The sequence below is a fragment of the Crocodylus porosus genome, unplaced genomic scaffold, assembly GCF_001723895.1.
Source record: "Crocodylus porosus isolate Cpor-Errol unplaced genomic scaffold, CroPor_comp1, whole genome shotgun sequence".
Classification (NCBI taxonomy): Eukaryota; Metazoa; Chordata; order Crocodylia; family Crocodylidae; genus Crocodylus; species Crocodylus porosus.
This window is the reverse complement of record NW_017728906.1, coordinates 199,616,257-199,640,777: the sequence shown is the minus strand read 5'-3', so window position 1 is coordinate 199,640,777 and position 24,521 is coordinate 199,616,257. Positions and strand designations below refer to the sequence as shown.

The 24,521-nt window shown below is 52.1% G+C and overlaps 1 protein-coding gene across 3 annotated transcripts in view; it reads left to right on the top strand.

Moving 5' to 3' along the window:
- Positions 1 to 1,024: 1,024 nt before the first annotated feature.
- The window catches only part of NUMA1 (nuclear mitotic apparatus protein 1), a 36,780-nt gene continuing 13,283 nt past the window's right edge, over positions 1,025 to 24,521 (top strand). Inside the window, exons 1-13 of one of the 3 annotated variants that reach the window (XM_019530479.1) lie at positions 1,025 to 1,110; positions 13,017 to 13,089; positions 13,837 to 13,922; positions 17,430 to 17,509; positions 18,385 to 18,467; positions 18,851 to 18,931; positions 19,402 to 19,486; positions 20,429 to 20,552; positions 21,128 to 21,285; positions 21,806 to 21,923; positions 22,335 to 22,452; positions 23,314 to 23,454; positions 23,908 to 24,030. In XM_019530479.1, coding sequence (XP_019386024.1) covers positions 13,048 to 13,089; positions 13,837 to 13,922; positions 17,430 to 17,509; positions 18,385 to 18,467; positions 18,851 to 18,931; positions 19,402 to 19,486; positions 20,429 to 20,552; positions 21,128 to 21,285; positions 21,806 to 21,923; positions 22,335 to 22,452; positions 23,314 to 23,454; positions 23,908 to 24,030 — 1,239 coding nt within the window. In that variant the 5' untranslated portion in view covers positions 1,025 to 1,110; positions 13,017 to 13,047. Of the gene's footprint in view, positions 1,111 to 5,235; positions 5,407 to 13,016; positions 13,090 to 13,836; positions 13,923 to 17,429; positions 17,510 to 18,384; positions 18,468 to 18,850; positions 18,932 to 19,401; positions 19,487 to 20,428; positions 20,553 to 21,127; positions 21,286 to 21,805; positions 21,924 to 22,334; positions 22,453 to 23,313; positions 23,455 to 23,907; positions 24,031 to 24,521 lie in introns of those variants that run through there. The other 2 variants (XM_019530480.1, XM_019530478.1) reach the window with 2 other exon arrangements.

Below are 24,521 nucleotides of genomic sequence, written 5' to 3'. Positions count from 1 at the left end.
TCATCATCATAGTTTATTTGCAGTTGGGCCTGGAGGTGGAGGAAGGACTTCATGACGGTCTTGAGGCCCTTCCTGCCCTGTGGGTCTGTGCTGTGGCACAGTAGGAGCCCCATGGTTCTATGCTTTTGCACCCTAGGCAGCCTGTAACCTGGGAGAGCAAAAGTGAGGAGACTGTCACTTCTTGTATTCAAATATGCCTTACATTTGTAGTGGCAAGGTGTGAGCCTGCCTTTACTGCTGTGGTTGTACTGAGAGGCCCTCATGTTGTCCATGGGAGGTCTAAGGGGATTTGAAGCAAAGTGTGCAAATGTGTCCAGCACACTAGTCCAAAAAGATAACCTGCTGGCCAGGGTGAAGAAAACCCTGCCCCATGCTCTCCACTGTACCTTGTACCAAAGCCAAAGCATTGGGCATGGGCCAATAAGTGCTCTGTCTCCAGTGTGTTTGTTAGAGCACTGATCGCTTCTCAGAGCTCACTCTAAAGGCAATGCAGACACCATCAAAATATCTCACTCAGAACAGTGTTAAATAGAATGAGGGTGGGAAGGGATCTTAGGAGGTCACATCTGGTCCAACCCCCTGCTCAAAGCAGGACCAGCCCCAATTACATCATCCCAGCCAAGGCATTGGCTAGCCAGGGCTTCAAAACCTCCAAGGATGGAATGTCCACCACCTTTCTGGGTAATCTGTTCCAGTGCTTTACCACCCTCCTAGTGAGAGAGGTTTCCCAAATATCCAACCTCAACTTTCCTTACTGCAACTTGAGCCCATTGCTCCTTGTTCTGTCACCTGCCACCGCTGAGAACAGCGAGAGCTGTTCAGACCTGTTCATAACAGAAGTCCCAGTATGGGGAGAGGGGAGGGAAGGAGCATTATCTTGGTACTTCACAGGTATTTGGGGTAGGGCAGTGGGTTTGTGAATCTCTAGGATCCCAGGATAAAAATCTTTGTCCTCTGATAAATTGGTTGCATTTTTTTTTTTTTTTTGCTTTATGCTTGGTAGCCTTACTTCTCTTCTCTGGATTAACTTTTTGCAGACAGGGCTGAATGCTGGAGAGTATGATGCCAAGCCTCTTGGTGATGAGACACTGGGAAGACAACTCCCTTAAGGTATGTCTGCCCAGCAAAATGAAGGTGTGGTTGAAGTATGTTGGTATGCTGGAGTTAGCTTGATTTTTAGCTAGCACAAGTAACAAAAGGAGTGAGAACATGGGAGTTAGCATGTGCTAGCAAGTAGAGCATGGCCTGAGGATGCCAGAAGGGTTGGTACCCTTGTTAGTAGCATATGCCAAAGTTCACAACGTTGTGCTTCCACTGCTGTTGTTACTCCTACTAGCTAGATTATGTTAGCACATGCCACAGTCGCACCTTCCTTTTGCTGTATGGGCATATTCTATGTTGGAAGAAATCTGCTGTGTTGCCATTGGCCTTGCTAAATAGAAAGAAGAGGCAGAACAGCTTTGTAGAGCACTGTGCAAGAATTCCTTGACTGTAGATAATGCTCATAATGCCTTGCGTCATCTCACACCTCACCTGCAAAGGAAAAGCTGGAGAAGGAGGCTGAGATGCCACTACGTCAGAATATTTGAAGCTCTCAGTTGTCTCCCTGTCCTATGGAGAAGAGGTTAAAAGACTTGACCAACAATGGTGCTTCTTGATTTGCCATCTCTTGGTGCTTCCAAGTGGGTGGGTTGCAGGCCACAGTTTTTCAGATCCTTAGTGAAACTCAACTGAAAAGTGCAGCAAGTCTGTCCTGATTCAGTACAGATCAGCTCTTTTGAAGGAGGCTGAGCCAGTTTAAGTGCGGCTAAATTAATGGAGCCGATTTGACACGTAGTGCTAAACTTGGGCCCTCTGCTTTTTTCCATAAGTAATTGAGCTGTGGTTGTGGGGAGATTTTTCTCCTTAATCTGGGCTGGGTGAGGTGCTGTGCATTATGAAATGTCAGTGTGGTATTCTGTAATTTCTAAAGTCTTTCACTTGTATTTTAAATTCTGTTCTAGGCCAGTTGTAAGGTAGCTGTTTTCAAAGCATAAAAGTGCTCCAGATACAGCAAGAAGGGAATGCTTATTTTGTTGCTCTGTTGTGCAGTCTTGCTTGGGATTCTTGTGGGATTCTCCTGAGATCCAAGCTGTAGATATGGGTATGTTTAGTAGCACTCTTTTTGCTGGATGTAAGGAAACTTCCCAATTAGATTTGGCAAACAGATTTAAAGGGACATGGTCAGAGATGGAAACCAGTATTAAGAGATTGAGGGAGCCTTACCTGCTGTTAAAAATACCACTGGATTTTGTTGCTGTTAAGAGTCAGAGATGTGATTTTTCTCTCTTGGTAGTCTGAAGATTTGCTTTTTGCCTTAGTGTTGTCTTGGAAAATGTACATGGTGTGAGCATACTCATTCTTCTTATTGGATTCCACTTTCAACACCACATTCACTACCTAGGTGTTGCTAGTGTACACTGCGTCTGGATAAATAAAACAAGCGGGGAAAGTGTAGCTGATGCATATAGAACTGGATTTGATAACTTCCAAGTTTTGGATCAGACTGGATCTGACCCCTTCTTAAAGAGGCACATGAGAAATTTGAGTTAGTGCATCTCTCCAGCTGGTAGACCTGAACATGCATGTGAGTCTTTCTGATGGCAGTGAGCTCCTTTGAATATTGTTTGTGTACTTACAAGTGCTCTTGTGCTTAAGGCACTGGATGGTGACTTAGGAGACATAGGTTCCATTCCAGCCTCAGCGGCTGAGGACTTGCATGCCCTTGGTCAAGTCACTTATCCATGCTCCTAGTTGGCTATACTGAGTTCTCTTGGGGATTGTTGCTATTCCTGAGTTACTTGTATTTCTTACATCCTGGCATTTCAGTGTGCCCTTGAGGTTTAGGCCTCATGCCATGATGGCTTTCTTGGAATAGAAATACTTATTTCTCTTACACTGTGGGTGCCAGCTGGCACCTAGTCTGAGTCACCTGTAATCACATTAATAGGCCTCTCTTGGGCTTAGACCCTTCACTTCTGTTCCTTCCCAAAGGCACTGCCGATGGTAATTAGTAAGCAGATTCCTTAAAACAGTAATTTGAGAGCACAAGCACAAGTGTATCTGGAACAATAGCTAGCACAGAGGTGGCTCTTCCCTAAGGCTTACCTTGCTCTGTCTGGATGGACAGAGTCCTTTGAGCTTTCTTCATAAAGCTTGTACAGGCAGTGGCCTACAGTTCACCTGTCTCCCCTTCTGCTGCCTCCAAAAAGATTCCTAAGTGCTTTGTGGTCTTTTGATCTCTAGACCCCAGCCTGGAAAAAACAAAGCTCACAGTGTATTGGAGGAGAGATGCACAGGACCCTTGAAGTGAATAGCAGGCTTCTGTTTTTCTAGTTCATATCTAGATGTTATATGGGGAACTGTTATGTTGCCTTTCTGCATGGCTACTGAATTATGTATTATCAGTCTAAAACATGAGATAGGTACATTCACACAGGAAAGCCTCATAATGCGGTATGGAAGAGCTGTCTAACTGACTTGTCACACAAGGGCTCTACAATTATTGCACAGCAATGCCTACAGCATTCACCTATGAATACTAATAAGTAGCAGTAGTGATCACTTATCTTCTTTCTTTCTCATGTGGATAAATACAGCAAAGCCAGCCTCGTCCAAATCTGTATAGCATGCTTAAGATACCAAATTGTACCTTCACTTCTCCATCCATAAATGAGTGTTTTTCCTTCCGGGTATTTTTAAAGCTCAATTGGTTGGTATGGAAAAAACCTTTTGAGAGCTTCAGCAAGAACATGTTGTGCAGAACAAGGCAGAAAACACTGTGTACGAGCTGCTCTCTGAGGATCTTGATGAACTCATTAAACCTCCAGGCTCCTGTGAAATAGGTGGAAGTGTCCTTGTTCTTGTAGGCTGATCTGATAGAGGCTGCAGCTTGGTCAGCCTCAGCCGTGAGCATCTTCAGGCCACGACTAGAATTTAATCCTGTGGTCTATCCAGGCATCCATCTCTGAACACAGCCTTCTGTTGGCAGCTCTCCACATCCTCAGCCAGCACAAGACGAGTAGCTAGGATGAACGGGGAAAGGAAACTGTGTCTCTGAAGGTTGTTGCTTGCAGTAACTTGGGTGGGCAGCCCCTGTGTAGACTAATGCAGCCTCCATTTGTGCTCTTGGCTGTCATTGGCATTGGGTCCTGCCCTGTAGACAAAGGGTGCCCGAGAGCTTTCCAGCTTCTCCGGGTTGTGCATCCTGTTGGCACAGTTTTAGGATGCCTCTGTGAGAACAGTAGGACACGGATCTTCCCTCTCTTTAGATTTCCCCTGTCATTGGGAGGCAGCTGGACTCCTTTTAGGCACTGCAGGAATGCTCACGCATTTCCAGCAGCTGTTTCCAATGGGTATACTCGGCCTTAGAAAGGGAGGATTGTTGCAAAGGCCTGCGCTTCTGTTGGCAGTGAAGAAGTTAACAGCTGAGGTGGCTTGGCTTGAAAAGCTTTTTCCATCCTCCTTTACTTTCCAGATGCTTTCCTCGTCACTGGGTTTTAGCATCTTCCGTCTCCATCTCACATTGGCCAGGTCCTTTCTAACCCCCATGTCTCTGGCTCCATGCAGACAGTCAAGAGTTGGTAGGTTAAGAGATGTTCCAGCTGAAATGGTTTCTGAGATGAGCTGGGCCAAGCAGGGCACATGGGGCCTGGCTGTATAAAGCCATGCATTGAAGGAGACTTGCCTCTGGCCGAGCCATCTTGGAGGCTGGTTTATCTGGTCTGCACTGGAGCATGTAAGGGGCTCCATTGCAGCGTGGAAGTGGCGATTTACAGGGGTCCCTGAGCCCCTGCGTTGATGAGAGCTCTGCACAATGGCACGGCGCAAAGGGGATCATCTCTGTATTTAGCCCTACATCTCTGATCACAGAGGCTGCAGGGTGGGGGTTGGCAGTCGCTCTCCATAGGCTGGGTCCTGTGACTAACACAGCTACCTTTTAATATTTGTGTGGCGCCATGCCCGTGCCGAGCTGGCTCGCTTTCTCCCGCCTGCTACGCCAAGGTATAAAACAGTCGCCGAAGCGAATGCGTCTCCGTGGAGGGAAGAGGCTTCATGGGGGCAGATGGGGCTTTCTGACAATGCGCCTATTTAGTAGGACGTTCCAGTGCCGAATCGGTGGCAGCTTGCCACAGGCCGAGGCTGGCTTTTTGTGCTGTGTGCCTTTAAAGAAAGCAGACTCCTTGCTGTGACGTCTCTCTGGCTCCCGGCCAAGAAGGGGGGGGGACCATCTCCTGCCAGCCTGAGAAGAAAACCAACAACTTTTCTTTTGTGTGTGGTTACTCTCTTATTTTTGTCTCTTTCACCGGTTTTAAATGCTAATGGCGGATTCAAAACCTTACCCAGGTTGTGGCTTTTAGAAGTCTGGTAAGGCCTGAACAAAGACTTTATCTTTCTTGTTTGTTTAAACCCGGGTGGGGAGGGGGAGCGTAAAATCCTCTTTGGGCTCCAAAGTCGGGCTGGCTTGGCTGGATTTTTTTCTTTTCCCGCAAAATCTGTAGGGTTGGAAACCTTCTGCGTGTCCTTCAAGGTGCAAAGAAATAACTAAACTCTGAGGGCGACAGGCCAAGTTCGATTCGCCAACATCCGGGTGTTTGGGCTTTCCCGTGGGGAGGGTGTATTTTCTTTCCTCGCTAGCAGTCTCGGTGTCTTTCTGCGTAGCTGCGGTTGGGACGATCCTTTCATCCAGCTGCTGGGGGCTGGGATGGATGTGGACCCGGTGCTGAGGCTGGTGCGGGGGATGTGGGATTGTGCATTGTCTGTTCATGACCCAAGTGGGGAGTGCTCCAGTTCAGGCGACTAGCTCTGAGCTTTCTTCAGGAGGCTGACCCCCCCTCCATTTCCTTGCTTAATTCAGCCCCAGCTCAGAGGCGCGGGGAAATCCATGGCATGAGCAGACAGACAGCATAAGCAATCGGGCGGGCTCGTCTCCTCCCTGGGCTGTGGTTTTGAGTCCAAAGGAGCTTGCTTGCGTAACGCGGTATTTTGTCTGTTGTAACTGCGGGGAGAAGTGGCAGGGGACAATGCTGTGTCAGGGGCAAGCCATGGTGGCCTGGGCTTCTGCTGCTGTTGCTGTCGTCTATCAGGTCTGTCGTATTCCTACCAGCTTGAGGTCCGCTCCTCTTTGTATTCAGCTGGGATGTGTTCTTCGAGCTTTGTGTCAGCACAGGATGCGTAGTTAAAAAAACACTTAGCAGTGAACCTCACGGCAAGACTCAGGTCCTTGTCATGTTATGTCTTGAAACCTTGTTCCGCGCCTTTCAGCAGAAATGAAATTCCCTTTCCCTCTGGCCCTCTTGAGCTCCTGATCTGCTCCCTCTGCCTGGAGGAAAGAGCAGTTCCTTTGCAGATCCACTGTGCCTGCCTAAAGCCTGCCGATGGCTAGCACAAGGCATATTGCCTGCTCTGGAAGGAGTAAGCGGGTGTCGAACAATTTGTCAAGCCTTAGCAGTGCCATCTGCCAGCTCTGACAAGATGCAGTGGTTTGGGCATGAGGCTGGGATCCAGGAAGGCTGGCATTAGCATCCTAGCTTGGACACGACTTCCTGCTTAGTCCTGACTTGTCTTATGGGTCTCTTTATCATGGCAACATCTACAAGCCTTCCCCGGGCAAAGCAGAGCTGCCGAGGAGCTAAGCTGTAATTACCAGGGTATTTCACTTTTGCCTTGTTTTCTGGTCCACATAATAGAACTAATGCTTGAATTATTGGAAATGGTGGGTGTTTTAAGTCACAGTTTTCAACTTTTTCTTCTGAAAGTCAAGTACCTTGATGTGAGGGGTGTTTGATGTTCCACTGAAGTGAGTGGGAGAGTTGGGTACTTGGCAAAGCAAAGCAAAGTGATTAGAAAAACAGTAGCCTTCAAATTTGCTGGTAGAAAATGGAGAGCTCCAGAACCCCAAAATGTGCTTGGGTGCTCTGCTCCCAGCCCTTTCATTGTGCCTGGGCACTTCCACAGCTCCTGGATAGCCTGGGACTCCTGTCAAGTGGAGTCGAGATTGGGCTCTCCCAGCCCATGAGGTCTCTGCTGCTTGAGGGCCAGGGCTGTCCAAAGCCTCTCCTTTTGCATGAGCCACGTTGGTGATCAGAAGATAATGGTGTTTGCTTCTGCCAACCCCTGTCCTGCCACCTTGCGCTGCAGGAATTTGGGCAGTAACAGATGGTAGGATCCCTCCTCGGGTCCCTTCACTAGACTGACCTGCCAAATGGTGTCATATCACTAGGGCTTGACCTCCGAGCAGCTACCCACCCTGTAGCCAGTGCAAGATCTTCCCTGGGGACAGGCGGCTAACCCAGGACTTTTTGCAGCAAACTCAGATTTTTGCATTTCTAAGAGTGCTTTCCCTAGGGGAATGGAGCGTGAGGCAGTACCGTGTTGCCTTCTCAATACTGCAGACAGGCCACCTCATTATCTGTGTTGCTGCTCCCAGCTCTGCCAAGCAGCACCTGAGTTGAAATGAACCATTTTGCTGCCGTTCTCAACATCTGGACAGCAGCAAAATGTCAAGAATGGCCTGGACTTTGTGCTCCTTAGGGAAAGATGTTCCTCACAACAGCTCCCCAGGTGGTTACTTGGCAAAGGCATAGAATAGAGGGTCTCCCACTTCTTAAAGAAAAATGATGCTGAAAAAGGTGGGACCTATGGACCATTGCAGTCAGACACCTGCTAGACTGAGGGTGTAGGGAGAGCTCTCCTCAACTGGCCCAAAGGCTGGTACCTGCTACAAAGGGCAGCACCTTCTAAGGAGAAGCTGGGTGTGCCATAGGGGCTGGCCTGTTCCCCGGGAGGCTGGTCCTGGATTTGCTGAGGTGTGCCTCTTACCTAGGGGTGGGCAATTATTTTGGGCAGAGGGCCGCTTACTGAGTTTTGGCAAGCCATCGAGGGCCGCGTGGCAGGCAGCCCAGGGCAGATTAATATTAATTTTCTAAATTTTCTAGGGGCCCCGTGGGCTGAATAGAATGGCCTGGTGGGCTGCGTCTGGCCCCCGGCCGCATTTTGCCCACCCATGCTCTTAGCTGTTTAACTAGTGGCTTTAGTCCTCTCGTTAGTTTTATCTTTTGAACCCTGGTCATGCATGGAAAGGGTGCTACGACAATGGGTTTATGACGGTAGGGGCCTGGACTTGATGGCCCTGGATTTCCCTTCCAGTCTCATGTTCCTAGAGCTACTTGCACATCCCAGATACCGGGCAATCCTGCTAATCAGTCCATTCTCCTAAAACTCTGCAGGGCAGTCTGAGAGCTATGCATGTCTGCCTGCAAGGTGCTCTGTTGTCTTGCCAGCCAGCCTATAACAGCGTAGCAACTCCACAAGAAGCAAGGGTCACTGCCCAGGAGATGCCGTGATACTGGGGCAAAGAGGCAGTCGGGTCTGTCCTCCTGGAGCTCTGGCTGTGTGCTTGGCCTGCCACCCAGAACGCCAAGCTGTCAAATGTTTCTCTTCTGCAGCAGCTGATTTGTGCTGGGCCCAGGTGGGGAGGGAAGGGAGGCGGCTGCATGCTGGATGCTTAAGTGATTGGCTTCCCATGCCTGTTTTGGGGGCGGGGGTCAGGCCAGGGTGCCTTCTTGCCATGCAGGGCAGTCTCTAATTCCTTGCGAGGAATCACTAGGGCAAAGTGGGGAGGAGTTTGTGCTTTCTGAAATGTGAGAAGGGAAGAGGACCATACAGGAGCCCTTTGGTCTCTAGTAGGAGCTGGTTTCCCCTTGGTCAGGGGTAGCCCTCAGCCTTCCAGGGAGCTCCAGGGGAGAGAGCTCCAGAGGGAGCCTTCAAAACCCCCTAGTCTTGTTTTGGGAAACCTTTTACTGGTGATGGGCTCTGCCTTGGCTAGGGAAAGCCTGGGATATGCTCATGGCTTAGCTTCTACTTGAGCCTGCAAGAGGTTTGGCAGCGGCAGGTGAATGCATTTTGACGGATAGATCTGGCGTGGCCGGCCTTCGGTTTTGGAGGGAAGGCTTGCATCTTGCAGTGACCCTTGGTAAATATCTCCAGGTCTGGGTGAGCCCCCAAATGTTCTTGGGATGCTTCTTACCAGCCCAGCTGTGCATTCAGAGGACACGGCCCACAGCCACGCTGGCACGAGGGTTCAGTGCTGCTTGGGGTATGTGTGAGGAGCTGGGTCCACAGCACTGCTGGTCTTAGCACAGAGGGAGTTTTGCCAAGGAGAGTCAAAGCACGTGAACGGCCGCGTCTCCATGCTGCTGTGCAGTGTCCTTTGCCGCCTCTGTCGCCATCCCAGCTGGGGAGGAGGGACTGTCAAGTCAGCTGAGATCCCAACAGCTTGTGGTTGCTTGAGGTCCCATGACCCTTTCAGCAGGAGCTGGTTGTTAACACCAGCATCCTGCCAGATTCCGGCATGGGTAATTGCATTCTGCTGACCTGGATTCCCTCTGCTCCCTTTTCTAACTTGTGCAGTGTGGTGGAGTGTGGCCCTGTGCTGTTCAGCACCTGCTCTGTTGACTCAGGGCAAAGGGATCCCCCTGAGGCTGCCTCCTATCTTGTTAGGGCCATTGTGAAGCCTGGAACTGCTCCCACCCTTTCTTCCCCAACCCCAAATTGGCAAGTCCTCAGGGGTGAGCCACACGCTCCACTTCGTTTCCCTGTTGCTTGTGGTTATGTTTTCTTAGCTCCAGTCCAGGCCCCTGGGGCTTCCAGATACTGCGAACCACCAGCTTTGCTTCCACACCCGGGCAGGCCCAGATAGACTAATCACAAAGGCAGGATCAGCTGCTGCTGCGCTGCCAGCTCCTGTGCTGAGAGTCTGCCATACTGAAGTGAAAGCTGTTTCTCCTGCTGCAATTGAACAAAACCTCATCTGGGGAGACAACCAGCAGAGGCCAAGAGGGGTAGGGAAAGCTGGAAGGGGCTACTGCTGGCCAAAGACATCCCTTCTGCAGTCCAGCCCAGTGGGCAATGAGGCAAAGTGCCTTTTATGTGCCCCCCCCATCTGAGTAGGGGGCAGGAGACCATTGCTGCTGCTGTGGCTACCAGTGCAGGAAACCTGTCCGTTTGTTACAGAGCCAGGCATTTGAGGCCCTTACTCCACAGGATGGAGGGACAAACCCAGCAGAGGACTGCATTCCTCCCTCCAGATTAAAACTAGGAGGTGTAGGGGTGCAGGGTCCGAAAGGAGCCCAGCTTCAGTGCTGGAAGGTGCTCCGGAGTGACTCATTGCACTGTCGTTGCCCTTGGGACCCCAAATAGGAACTTTTAGTGCTTTAGGATGCACTGATCTGCTACATGGAGCAAATCCCAAATGTCCTCTCTTTACAGAGTGGGCAGGCTCTCTGTTGCCCAAAACAAGAGATGGGCTCAGCCTAAGTTTAAGGGCTGGAAGAGGAGACTTTAAAGCACGGGTGGCAAACTCAGGTGACCTCATGAGCCGGCTGGGTGTTGCTGGGCTGGACGGGACTATACCCCCTGTGCAGCTTCTGGTGCTGGGTCCAGTTTGTGCTACTGCCCCAGAGTGTGTGCTGCCCATGGTGCATGGGCTGGATCCAGTACTGCATGCATCATGGGGTCAGTTTGGGGTGCCACGTTCAGCTTGGGTCCATATGCTGTGTGCAATGCTGAATGCTGCCCACAAGCTGCAGGCAGAACATGCCCTATTCCAGCTCTGGGGGCCATGAGCAGCATGGCCCAGACCAGTGCCTTGTGCTGCTGCCTGCCATGCCAAGTACTGTCCATGGGCAACACATACCCCATGCTGCCTCCCCTTGGCTGGAGTCCTGGGGTTCACTGTGCATGTGGGGCCAGCTTGGGGTGGGCATGCCCACAGCATGCAAGCCGAACCTAGCACTGCATGCAGCACAGGGGGTCTGGGGTGAGGGCTGCACATGGTGGCCCCTGCATGCAGTTAGTAGGATGGGGACTAGTGCATGGGGTTGGGCCAGCAACCCATGGGCTGGATCCTGACCCATGGGCCATGTGTTTGACATCCCTGCTCTAAAGTGACAATAAGCGAAAGATTGGGGGATGGCTAATGGAACAAGACTGACTGTATTTACTTCATTCCGAGATAAGGGTTTTTTCCCCCCTTTAACATGGCAGGGGGAGAAGCCCCTTGTCTTGGAATCAAGCATGAGGCAGTGCAGATGCAGGCTTCTGCTCTGGCCCTCGCCCCAACCCTAGCAAATGCTTTGGGGTTTTGAAATGCTCTAGTTGTGTTCCTCCAAAGGCTTTTAAGTCTTGGGCTGTAAGTGATCACTTGCGGGAAATACCTATATCTGGAGTCCTGTGTCCAGCTTTGGGTCCCCCGCTACAGAAAGGATGTGGACACACTGGAGAGAGTCCAGGGAAAATGGTTGGGGGGCTGTGGAACATGATTGGTGAGGAGAAACGGAACTTAGCTTATTGAGTCTGAAGAAGAGAAAGCTGAAGGGGATTGAACAGGGGGGTTGCAAAGAAGATGGAGCTGGACTGTCCTCAGTGGGGGCAGATGACAAAACAAGGGGCAGTGGGCTCCAGCTGCAGCAAGTTTAGGTTAGATATTAGGTTAGATATCAGGGAGAATTTTCTCAGTAGGAGGGTGGTGAAGCACTGGAACAGGTTACCCAGAGAGGTTGTGGACTGTATCATGGGTGGTTTTTAAGACGGTGTTAGACAAAGCCTTGGCTGGGATGATGTAGTTGGAGCTGGTCCTGCTTTGAGCAGGGGGTTGGATTAGATGTGACCTCCTGAGGTCCCTTCCAGCCCTCATTTTCTTTGATTCGATGATCCAGCGGGCAGGTCTGCGTGTGGCGTCCAGCATGCTGCAGGCCTCCTCTTATCCTTATGCTTGTATCTTAACCAAAAACCCTGCAGCTTGGACTGGGTTTGTTCTCCAAATCCTTGGCTGCATCTTCAAGCCCTCAGCACGAGAGCAGGCCAGGAGAGATGTTGGGGGCAGGTTCCCCACTTGGCTGGCAAATCTAAATCTGTGAGTTGCTGGAGTTGCTAAATCTGGAGGGGCAAAATCAACTGTGGTGGATAGGCCCCAGGCCCTGCTAGAACCCTCTGAGCTACAGTGCTGGAGCAGATGTCATGTCTCACACAAAGGTTCCTTGCAGGGCACTTGTCCTTTGCTTCCCTGTTCAGCAGGGATGGGAGAGGGATGGAAACACCTTGATCCCAGACTTGCAGGTTCACAAGGTGACCAGCAGAAGGTGGCATTTGGAGGACAGCCTGGCAGTCGCTCCCCTTCGAACCAGCTGGTTCAGAGGTTTGCTTCCCCTCTGTCCTGTGTGTTCAGCTTGTCTGGGAGCTGCTTGGGGCAGGGACTTCCTCCTCCTCTTTCAGCATCTGGTTCTGTGCCGTGCTGGTGCACGCTGGCTCCTCGGGACTTCCATAATAGACATGATTAATAGGTAGCTTGCCCCACAGAGAGAAGCGAGACAACCTGAAATAATAAACAGACTATTCAACGTTTATGGCTTTCAGCTGAGTCCCAACTCTCATAGAAATTGTAGGGCCCAGGCATTTTTTAATTGCTATCTGAGCTGCATTTTAACTTTGAGAATTTAGGTCATCAGACTATAATTGCTTTGCTGTTGTCAATTAGATGGGGACTCTTTTTCTCGCTGTCTAAACTGTTGTAAAATTGTTATGGGTGGCTGAAATGCCCTCTTTCCTACCCCCAGAAGTGTGTACACTGTGGGTTGGATGAAACTGTTTCCTCTTGACTAGCCCATGTGGAAGATAGGAAATAAATACCTGGCAGTGTTTAGTATTAGCAGCTGGAGCAGGGGCCTTCAGGCCGGCAGACCGGGGCATCATTTCCAGTTCTACGTCATGTAACCACTCCCAGCATCTTTCCCTGCCTGTAAACCAGACTGCTGTGTTCTCAGCAGGTTTCACAGCAGTGGGAAGGCACAGGGCTAATGCCAGCCCTGTGTTAGCTTCTCCTTTGCCAGAATTGGTGCCCACTGTCAGGCACTGCCTGGATATGAATCTTGTTGCTGCATTTAGGCTTTAACAGCTCTTTTTCTTTTTGGCCCTTCTAGGTGCGGAGGGTAAGCTGGCAGCATTGCAAGGATGCCTCTTCACACCTCGAGAGCCACGGCTCTTCTTGCCTGGGTAAAATGTCCCTGCTTCTTTTGGTTCTTGCCTATTGGTCTTTTGGCCTTGTTTGATGCAGTTTCTTCCCCCTGGGCTCTGATAGGGAAGGGTCAGGGGGATGTTTCTGCAAAGCACCGGGCAGGGGGTATTCATTTGAAGGAGTCTCTTTGTGACTGCAATGGGAGGGTCCCGGCAGGGGTTGACCCTTCCTGCTGGGTGTTGTTACCTTCTGGCTGCTCCCTGCAAGGCTACTAAGTTCTAATGGCATGATATGGCAGGAAGTGAGGGTGTGGGGCAGAGTTTGCTCACAGGTCCAGTTGGAAATCCTGGGCCTCCAGGCTGGGGTGGAGACAGAGCTCAGTGCTTAAGGTAGAGTTGGAGGTTAAAGGGAATGTGGTCAGGGCACAGTAGGTGTAAAATGAGGCAGGGCTTCTCATGGGCACACCCAAGCAGTGTCTGAATTGACTTGAACCTCCGTGGAGAAACAAATGAGGGTCTGTATTGGTGTCTTGGCTTTGAGTTGGCCCACGTTTGACCACAGAGTGCAAAGCTGTAAGTCCCAGGAGCTGCACTGGCCTTTCTCCTTCCAGATAGGTAGTCTCAGGCTTGGTTTTGGGGATGGAAGCAGGGTTTGAAAGAGACTGCCTTATGCCCCAGAAGCTGCATGTTCAAAGCCAAGTGCTTCACAGAGCAGGCAGGTGCTGGTAGTCCTAGACTGGCTTTCTGCTGGGATCCAGCTTTTTGATTGTCCTGTCGCATCCCCAGGTCAACAGTCTGAAAGTTGACAGTGCCCTTGGTGACCTGGCACAGCTCCAGGACTGCAGCGTCTTCATCAAGATCATTAACAAAATGTGAGTAGAAAAGAGCTACCTGGTCCCCCCTTGAACTGCCTGGCAGGACTCTACCCAAGAGTGCAGGGGTTGGCAGCTTTTTAGAGTGGTGAGCTGCCATGCCTCCCTCCATAGCACCCACCCTCCTGCTGCCTGTACCACCTGTGCCATATGCTGCTGGTTCTTGTTCCCAGAAGCAGTGGGTAGCGGTGAATTCAGTACTGTAGAAGGCAAGAGAGAGCAGCTGGGAAGGCTGCAAAGGGGAATAGCAGCAGGGTAAGGGGGACATGCCAAGCTTAGCTGCATGCTGCTTTTCCCCAAGCTGTGGCAGCCTAGATCCAACCCACAGGCTATAGGTCACCAGCCTCTGAGTGGGACGGTTTTAGTCTACTATCCACTGGCACGGGATCCAAATACAAAGCCCATGTGCCACAGGAACAGGTTTAGAGCCTGCCTGGGTTATCTGGGAGGCTTATGAGCAGCTTCTTTGCTCCAGGAGAGAAAGGACTGTAGGCCTAGCCTGAGGGGGTCCAGAGCACCCTCAAGTCTCTCAAAAGCAGGGTCTGACTTTGAGAGGTTCAGCCAGTGCTGAGGAACCCCACTGAAGCACAGCTCCATTCAGACCAGCTGCGTGTAGGCGATGTGGCAGGACTCTGACTGTGCTTCCAACTTCAGCACTGACTTCAGCGTGCAAACAAAAGGGTGGGCTGCCAGCTGCAGACCCAAGAGCACCCCTTGGGCCTGAGTCACATGGCTCATTCCTTCTCATGCATCCTGGAGAGATCCAAGGGTCTTATGTGCCATGGCTTGTGCGCTTCCATGGGCTACAGCTGTGCAATGATGCCGAGGGCAAGGACAGAGCATGGAACTGTTAAATCGTCTAGTGACACAGTGCCCCAAAGAGCCTAGCTCACTCCCACAGTTGCTGTCTCTGCCGTGGTGCACAGTCCCAGACTTGAGCTGTAGAAATTGCCCCAAGTGAATGCAGAAATCCAGGAGGGGTTTATGGAAAAGACCCATGCACCAAGTTAGTGCCGCCTTCTCCTAGTCCTGGCAGTGACATGGAAGCCCAGAAGCTGCTCCTCCACCTCCACCTGACAGGGGTGATTTGTGGCAGCTGTGGCTGCTGAGTCACCTGTCAAGAGATGGCCTGGCTTCTCTCCACCAGTACATTTCAAGCTGCCCCTGGGAATCCCAGGCCTGCTGCTGCCTCGTGTCTCTGGGACTCCGAGGCCTCTAGTGTGCTATGGGCTCTGTATGCCATTCCAGCACTGAGCAGTGCTTGGCTGTCTGGGGAATATGGGGGGAGGAGGTGACATGGCTTTGGGGACTGAGCTCATAGCAGTGCCTCGTCCAGGCACAGCTTTTACTGCCTGTGAGCCGGATTATAAAAAGCCTTTACAACATAATGGAAGCTGGAATTGGAATTGGGCACGCTCAAGCGCTGAGTCGCATGCAGGAGCTGAAGCAGAGAGGAGCCATGTGTGGAATGGGAGGCTGTTATTCCTAGTTGGGCGCTGCCTTGCATTGCAATTTCTTCCTTTGGGAGCCTTGGTGGACGCCTGTCTGCTATAATTATCCCTTGCTGTGTAACAAGAGCCTGCTCCAGAGCTGGGATCTGACTGTGCAGTGGGTGGGTGGGGAGGAAGGAGCTGCCTGCAAAGGATATATTTAGTCAGACCTGGTTAATCTAATTCCGATTAACAAATTAGCAGACCTGGCTGTATGAACTGACTTGCTGGGCCTGACTCCTGTCCAGAACAGGAAGAGGGTATGAGGGAAAGCCTGGCTGGGGGGAGCTCTGAAATGAGGCGAGTGGATAGAAAGCCTTCTACAGTGTCTGCATGTGGTAACCTAAAGGTCCCAAACACATTTGCAGTCACTGTCCAGCTTCCTTCGTTCCTGGACAAGTCCCAGCATTTAAGCATCTGGGTTTGTGTCACAATGGGAAAAGACCTCGGCCAACCTTGAAGCAAGTGAGCCAACAGTGGGCTCTTGTTGCCAAAAAGGGTAAACAGCATCCTGGGCTGCATTAATAGGAACGTTGCCAGCAGATCGGGTGATTCTTCCCCTGTATTCAACACTGGGGAGGCCACATCTGGAGTCCTGTGTCCAGTTGTGAGGCCCCCACTACAGAAAGGCTGTGGTGGACACATTGGAGAGAGTCCAGTGGAGTGCAGTGAAAATGGTTGGAGACCTGGGGGACATGACTTGGGAGGAGAGGCTGAGGGAACTAGGCTTATTGAGTCTGCAGAAGAGAAGACTGAGAGGGATTGAATAGCAGTGTTGAACTCCCTGGAGGAGGGTTGCAAAGAGGATGGAGCTGGGCTGTTCTTAGCGGGGGCAGATGACAGAGCAAGGAGCAATGGGCTTAAGTTGCAGCAAGGGAAGTTGAGGTTGGATATAAGGAAAATCTCTCTCACGAGGAGGGTGGTGAAGCACTGGAACAGGTTACCCAGAGAGGTAGTGGACTCTCCATCCTTGGAGGGTTTGAAGACTCAGGTAGACAAAGCCTTGGCTGGGATGTAGTTGGGACTGGTCCTGCTCTAGCAGGGGGTTGGATTAGATGTGAGCCCCTGAGGTCCCTTCCAGCCCTTATTTTCAATGGGTGTAAACGAGAATTGTAGGTGGTTATTGCCCAAGTATGTGCTGCTCTTCCTGGCTCTTGGAAGAAAAAATGTGGTGGTTTGGACCTAGGGAAGTGGAAGCTGCTTTCCAGGGGCCCCTCAAAGCTGCACCAAGCTGTCAAATGCAAATAGAGAAGGTGATCGTAGCCTGGGTACAGTGCACAGCTCCTCTGACCTTGCTGGTGGGCACTGCTGCATCTCCACGCCAGAATCTGGCCCCGAGCTGATGTGAGAAGCGTTCTGAGCCACCGGTCCTAGCAGGGCCATCTGTTAGAAATTGGGCTTCTTCACAGGCTGCCCAGGTAGTAAGGGACACTCCTGCAGTTCAGTCATGTTCTGGGGAAGGGGCTGATTGGCTTGAACTGGCAAGCAGATGCCCACCAATTTGTAAACGGCTGGGGCACCCAACGCATTCTCTAAATCTAGTAGTTCTCTCTCCCCTTAAAACTTGTGTCCCTTCTTGAGCTCCTTCTGCTGACTGCTCTGGAACCATAGTATCCCCTCCCAGCCTTCCCTTCCTTTCCCCTCCCCGCCTCTTGGCAGCTGCACAGGCAAGGAAATAAACACAGCCATGTTAATGCGGGCTCTGGAAAAGACTGGGAGGGTGGATCTGTTTATGAGCTGGGTGGGGGAAGGGAATGTGCATATTTTATGCTGGTTGTAAGTACTCCGGGCAGCAGCGTCTTGTCAGCAACGTGCTGTGCGCGTGCTCAGTCCCCGTGGCAGGCTGCCGAGATCCCGTCATCTGGACCAGATTTGTTCCCCTGCTGGTGCAGGGAATAGGGAAAGCAAGAAACCTATTGCGTAAGGCTCTGTCTTCCTGTAACAGAGCACCAAGCCTTGCACGAGCAGCTTCGGCCTCATCCCCAGGGGGTCAAATAACCCGTGTGTACTCTTTCAGCCATGACACAGAGGAGGGAGAGTCGGCTCTGCAGCAGCCCCTGCCGGAGAGGATAGCGTTTATCTGCAGCTTTCTACAGAGTAAGGAATTCCACCCTTCTGGTTGTGGCTTTCTAGGTACACTCAGTCCCATGTGAGCTGAGTCACTGATGTAACCAGTGCCCCATGGATGTAAGCGGTGTTGCCATGAGGCTTGGCAGCACAGGGGAAAAGTATCTTACGGAGATGTCTGCAGATATGCTCTAGAGGCAGAGCAGAGCGCTTGCTCTGGGATCTGCCCAGCACAGGAGGTGGATATCTGGCATGCTAACGGCATCCCCACCTGATCATCACATGCCATTAGCATAACCAGCCCAACACATCTGATGCAACAGGGTATGGCTGGATCTTTAGGTGTGTTAACCTTGGGTCTCAGTCAAAATGAGCTGGAATATCTGATCAAGAAGCAGCGACTTCTGTGACAACTAGATATTATGCTTGCTTTCCATAGTGGAAGTGGGTGTATAAATCTAAAGGGGATGCAATTTGGGGCCAATACTGGGACACCAACAGGAGTAGAGGGATTGCCAAAGGGAGCTGGATCAGAGGCTTGGACCAGGGAAGGCCCAGCCTGATCCCAGCAAAAGTGAAAGGTTAAGCAAAAGACCTTGCCTGGTTACCCTGTTTAGGGTCCAAGGCTGAGCTTCAGCAGCGAGCTTGTTGCCCTGTCTTGTGTTGCCTGGGCAGTGCAGGTGGGGATTCTCCTCCCCTGGCATATTGGATGTGTTGAGCTGGTTATGCTAGCCTTGGTGTAATGAGGGGGTGGGGATGCTTTTAGCATGCGATGATGGGGTGGGGATGCTGTTAGCCCTCGGGGTTGGAAAGTGAGGAGGAGGGAGGAGGTCTTGAATCCTGCCCCTTGGAGGCAAGTGCAGCAGAGACTCCGGTGTAACCAGCCCTTTTGCTTTCCATTGCAGAGCACTGCAAGCACAAGTCCACCACGGAGAGCCTGGTGTCAGTGGAGAAGCTCTTGGAGGGAGAGGAGCTGGAGCTGGCTAAGGTACCTGTAGGTCTCTGGTGTCTGTATGAAGCGGTAGCCAACAATGGGTCCAAACAGAGAGGTGAAGCCTTCTGGGACAACTGTAATGGAGCTCTTATGTTACCTAAACCTGTGGAGGACATGTGCAGTAAGAGGGCAGGCATGGTGCTGGGCGCAGCAGCTTGCACAAATTCAAAGAAACTGAGAATGACTTTTGGGTGACCGAGCCAGTGGTGCAGGGAGAGGGGGATGCACGTGCAGACTCATTCTCCTCTTGTGGCCTCACACAAAGCAGGAGGCAGCACACAAGGGACGATGCAGCCACCAGAGTGAATCTGTGTCCAGCTGAACGCATGTGTTATGGAGCTTAATTCCTCCTTGTGACCCATAGCATCTGTTTCCAGGTGACTGTGCTACTCCTGTACCACACCTCCATAAGCATCAAAAGCCCCAAGGACTGGAACGAATTTGAGTACAAAATCCAGGTAACCCTCCTTGCAGGCTTGTTGTATGACACTCCATCCAGCCACTGATCCAGCCACAGGTGTGGGGGGAGGAAGCGTGATCGTGTATAGGGGTGTCAAGTGAGCAGAGACAATTTTGTGCCTGCGGCTTTGGGTTGCAGTCCCAAGCCTGTCCCTGATGGGTGGTGAGGCCTTGGGGTATGGCACATCTCCTCCCTTCTTTGTCAGTTAGACCTCCCAGCTCCGGTAGTGCTTCCTTCCCTTACTTCCATAAGCCTCTCCTGGCAGCTGGCATGTTCCATGCCCTTCTGCCTAGCATGATAGGTAGAGAATCACGGGCTTGGCAGGGCTCTGATCTCTGGGCCACTTGTTTTGCTTCTCAGTACCTCTCTCTTAAACGGTGCTAGGGGGGGTGGCAGCTCTGGTGTTCCTTCCCACCAATGCGTACCTACAGCAACCTGGCTGCTCATCCCATGCTATCTCTTCCTCAGGCTGAGCTGGCCACCATTCTCAAGTTTGTGCTGGACAATGAAGAGGGCCTTAGCGAGAACCTAGAGATCTTTCTGCAGAAGAGAGGTGGGTTCTGTGGTGGTGGTGACTCACCAAAGTTGGCTTATCATATCACTTAAAATAGCAGGCGCCGTTGGCACTAGCCCTGCAGAAGTGGCTGGGCCCTGCACAGGGAGCAGCAGTTTGCTTGGCACGTTCCCATCCCCCATCAAGTGGGAAAGGTTGACCCCATTAGTCATCAGGTTTATTATAGTAGTTCCTAAGGTCTAAATGGGAATGGGACAAAAATAGCCCTCAGCTACAAGGGCACTAGGGTGAGAACCAGTTCCCAGCACGGGGACCTTCCCTTGTTCTTTTGCCCTCTTGTGTTCATGCTGCTGCCATCTCAGTTGGCTACGATGGCCTTTTCCAGCAGACTGGTGCCACCAAGCGGTGGATTCCAGCGCTCCAGGAGCAAACTTGCTGTTACGCAGAACTTGCCAAAATGGGGTTGGCCCAAGCCCTCAACACAGCAGTGGAGCCAGCCAAGGCTGCCAAACACTGAAGGACTGCGTTGTTTTAGTGAGCAGATCCTCCTTCCCCAAGGTCCTTCACTTGGGGATCATGTTTTGTGCCACGGAGCGCTGCCAAGAGCCAGACGTCCTGCCTCGCTGCTACTGAGCACTGCAAGAATGAGGGCGACAGCTCTGCTTTTGGTCCCACCCCACCTCTCATGACACTGCTCTTGGGGAGGGACAGGGTGGATTGTGCTTCACAGCTGTGATGGCAGCAGATGTCTTGTCTTGTGCAAGGACATCAGGGCAGGGCAGACCCCATACTCTCAATACCCCTGTGGAGCTGACCAGCCTATGTGAGGAGGATGGTGTTGGTGCAGGACTGACCTCACTAGTATCTGACCTGTGGTTTGTAGGACACAAGCATTCAATCTTGAACATTTAAGCTTCTAAGCCTTCCCCATCCCCTGCATCAGGGCAAGCTCGTTTGATGTCTCTTGATTTTTCTCCCCAGCATCATCATGTAGTGTCTCCAGCAGCAGCTCTGAGGAGCATTCCCCAATGTTCTCACGCCAGCACCCGCGTGAGGTGCGCTTCCTGGAGCTGCAGAAGATTGCCTCCTCCTCCAGCCTGAACAAGTATGTTCCCAGCCTCCCTAGGCAGCTTTGGCTTTTTCCTGTGACCCTGGCCTGGGATCCGTCCAGCAGGAAAGCCCCTTCATTCAGTAAGGAAACAGAGATCATACTGGGATGCTCTGTTATCCTGAGTACTGATGTCCCCATAAAGCAGTTGTTTCTTAAGTACTGGTTCCCCTCCCATGTCCCAAGTCAATCTGACATCTTGTGAAAGGTTTGAGAGACTGAGGTTGGTGGTAAAGATCAGGGGCAGGTTGGGAAGAACTGAGCTGAGATCTCTTGCACTGAGGAGTAGAGCTCACCATGTCCTGATGACTTACTGCAGGGCAGAAGGGAGTTTGAAGAGCCACTGTCCTGGAAGGGAAAGTCTTTCTATCCACACCCCAATGTCTGGGACTTGGCATGGGTAGGATCAAGGGGTAGGGGTCCTTCTTTCCAGGCAGTCATCATGTGCCAGTATCCTAGATGTCGGTGCCCCAGTGGGTCTGGGATTCTACTGAGGGTGTTGGGGTGGGGGTAGCACCCTCCGTCTCTTGGCTCTCAGTCTTGCACAGTGTGTAGCTATGGTTTCGTGACAGCTTCCTTCCTGGCATGCCTGCTTCACCCATGGGTGACATCCTGCAGACCCCCCAGTTCCAGCTGAGACGACTGAAGAAGCAGCTGGTGGCAGAGAGGGAGAACCGGGATGAGCTGGAGCTGGAGCTGGCGGAGAACCGCAAACTCCTCACAGAGAAGGGTCAGTAGCTGTTGGCATGTGCTGGGCTGGAAGAAAGTGAGCGGCACTGCAGGCCGTGTGCTTGTTAACTGCTCAGACTCGGTCTGTGCCAACAGCCAATAGAACAGGCTTATCCTGGGGGCTTCTGGTTCCCTTTTTTCCTACCAAAATAGAGGGAGGTGGTGGCTGGAGCTGCATCCTCCACACTTGTGTGGCTTAAGGGAAACTTCTGAACCAGAGACTCTTCTGATCCTCTGCCCTGGCAGAGCCCATGTAGCTGATTCCCCTCTTGCACTGCTAGCAACAGAAAGCTGCTACAGCCAGCCCTGCTGGAGACTAGTTAGTTGGGTGGCAGCTCCTAGCATGGGAGCTAGGCAGCAGCTACAAGCCAGGCACTGGGCAATCCCACCAGTTGCTCCTGGTGTGACCGGGATCGTGCAGCGTGGTCATTCACCCGTCGGGGCACAGAGGCACGTTGCTCAGCTTGTGCCCTTTGGGCATTGAACGTGGACAGTAACAGTGCCTCCCATCTCCTCTCCAGAGACTCAAATCACCATGCTGCAGCAGCGGATCGACCGCCTGACCCTTCTGAATGAGAGGCAAGCTGCTGAGCAGCTGGAGCCCAAAGAGCTGGAAGAGCTGCGGGAAAAGAATGAGAGGTAACTGCTCAGGGCTGCCCTGGTCCCCTTCTGAGCTGGGCTCAGACCCGCATCCTTTCTGTAGCACACAGGACAGGAGCTGAGGCTTATGCTAGTCTGAAGCATGCAACAGCTGCTATTGTCTCTCTCTGATTAGATTCAGCTGAATTTCCTAGGGGTATGAAAAGGGACTTTTCTTCTCCTCAGTTCCTCTTAATCCTCGTAACTGGCAGGTTCGGAGATCCAGGAACTCTTTAGTTCTAAGCTGGTTTCTGAGTAAAATCCAGCATCTCTCAGTGCCTCAGGACCCTTATCATCTTCCTCTTAACATTGAAAACAACAGTTTTGCAGCTGCTTCTCCCCCTTCTTTGCCAGTGGCATTCCCTCCTGCAAGGCAGGAAACCTAATCCACTCCCCTCCTCTCTCCCGTAGCCTGATGATGCGTTTGCATGAAGCTTTAAAACAGTGCCAAGACCTGAGGACCGAAAAGGGTCAGATGGACCGAAAGATCACCCAGCTCTCAGAGGAGAATGGGGACCTCTCCTTCAAGGTACAGGGCACCCCTGCTTCTCCAAGGTGATGATCTAGCCGAGGAGTGCTCAACCTCTGGCCCATGGGCCAAAACTGGCCTGCAGAGTCATAGCATCCAGCCTGCAGGGCTTCCCATGGGTGGGGGAAATTGGCAGTGGGGGAGCAGTGGCAGTTAATATTGCCACCCTCCCTGCTGCCAAATTCCCAGGCATGACTGGGATCTTTCTTCCTCCCTCCTCTTTTCTCTCAGCTACTCTGGGCCATACCCCCTACCCTGCTCCTGTGGCTGGATCAGGGCTAGATAGTGTCCCTACCTTGTCATGGAGACATGTTGGAACTGGGCCAAGCCCCCTTCTCCCATGTGTCTGGATCAGAGCTGGGTCCCCTGATGTGTCTGGTCCAGATGCTAGATCAGAACCAGTGTCTGGATCTGGCCTGCAGGTAGACTGGGCACTGGCCATCAAGCCCACGAGACAGAAAGGCTTAGCACCACTGATCTAGCCTGCTGTAGTGACAGGCTGGGATAGCACCATGCTTTGGACCTGGGCAGCAGCCATTGTTGTAGGAGCTGTTCTCACATACAGCTTGATTGTTGACTGGCCCCTGGCTGTCATCAGAGGCATGGGGGGCTGGGTTAGGGGATGACACCGGGGAGAAGAGTGATCTGGTGGTGATAAAGCTCCCTGGACTAGGACTTGCTCACCAACTGCCTCTTGTATCTTTGGGCAGGTTATGTTGCCCTGCCTTGGTTGAGGGAATGAGCTGTATGTGAAGCTCTGGGATATTACGATGTTGGGGGTCCCAGACACCTTGCCAGCATGCTGTGTGTACCCTCTAACCAGGCGGTATGTCGGGGGGGTGGGGCTTCCATTCCATCCAGCTGCGGGAGTTCGCCAGCCACTTGATGCAGCTGCAAGAAGCTCTGAATGAGCTCTCTGAAGAGCACAGTGCAGCGTTGACACAGGGGGGTGAGAAGCAAACCCACCTGGAGAGCGAGCTCCACAATGCCATCCAGGAGAAGGTGAGGGTGCACTGGTGCAGTACAGGGAAGCAGCCAGAGCTTGGAGTCCAAGGGTCTCTGGTACTTCCAGGAACCCTGTTGGGGTGGGAAAGGGGAATCCAGCACTCAATGTCTTTGGGCTTGTGGGGCCTAGGAGCACCGCAGAAGCAGCGTGCCTGTCTCCACAGGAGGAAACCCTGCATTAATTATGAGGGAAACGGTGCTCAATTATGCATGGTATTAGCTAATTCCTGGGGTGGGGGGTGGGATCCATTGTACCCTTGTGAGGAAATAGTGTCTGCGGTGAAGGTCCCAAGTGGGGAGTGAGCAGAATCCAGCAGTGGAATGAGCAGCCACGGAGCCCCGACAAGAATGCAGAAGGTTTTGCCAGCCTGTGTGAGAGCTTTTGCTGATGTCTGAGTTCCTCCCCTGCCCGCAGCCCAGATGTGCTAATGCATGTGCCTCGTTCCCCAGAAATGTTTGGAAGAGAAGATAGAGATTCTGCAGGGGAAGATCTCCTTGCTGGAGGACCAGTTGGCGAAGCTGGGGGACGGCGCCATGGAGGAGAAAGGAGAGGTTATGGGAGATGTCCTCAAGGTATGGCGGGGTCTCGTGTGAGCTAGAACAGAGAGAGCAAGTATAGAGAGGTTTTCAGAGCAGGCTGTAGGGGGAATCTCACTTCCAGCTGCTGTGGGAAAGCACAGCTCAGCCTGCCGCCTCTTGCCTGTGCACAGGGATCAGCACTCCCCCCTGCCCCCTTCCCCCCCCCCAGCTCATTTAAAAGGAGCAGCCTCCAGGCTTCCTGCCAGCATGACTGGAAGAGTCTGAAGAGCATCTCAGGCCATCTGTGTGCCAAGGAGAGCTCAGCCCTTTCTGTTGTTCATGTGGATTTTACTTCTCTAAGCACCGCAGCAACTGACTGTCCTGGGTGGCTTGCCTGGCAGGGCTGGGCAATGGCAGCAATAGGTGGGTGAGGTCCTGCTGCTGGCGCAGGTGTTCTGTAGTAAAAGCAGCTCGGCTCTCCTTTGGGGTGGGTATGTTTGGTATTGCGGGACTGAGGAATCTCCAGCTTATTTTGCAGCGTAGCT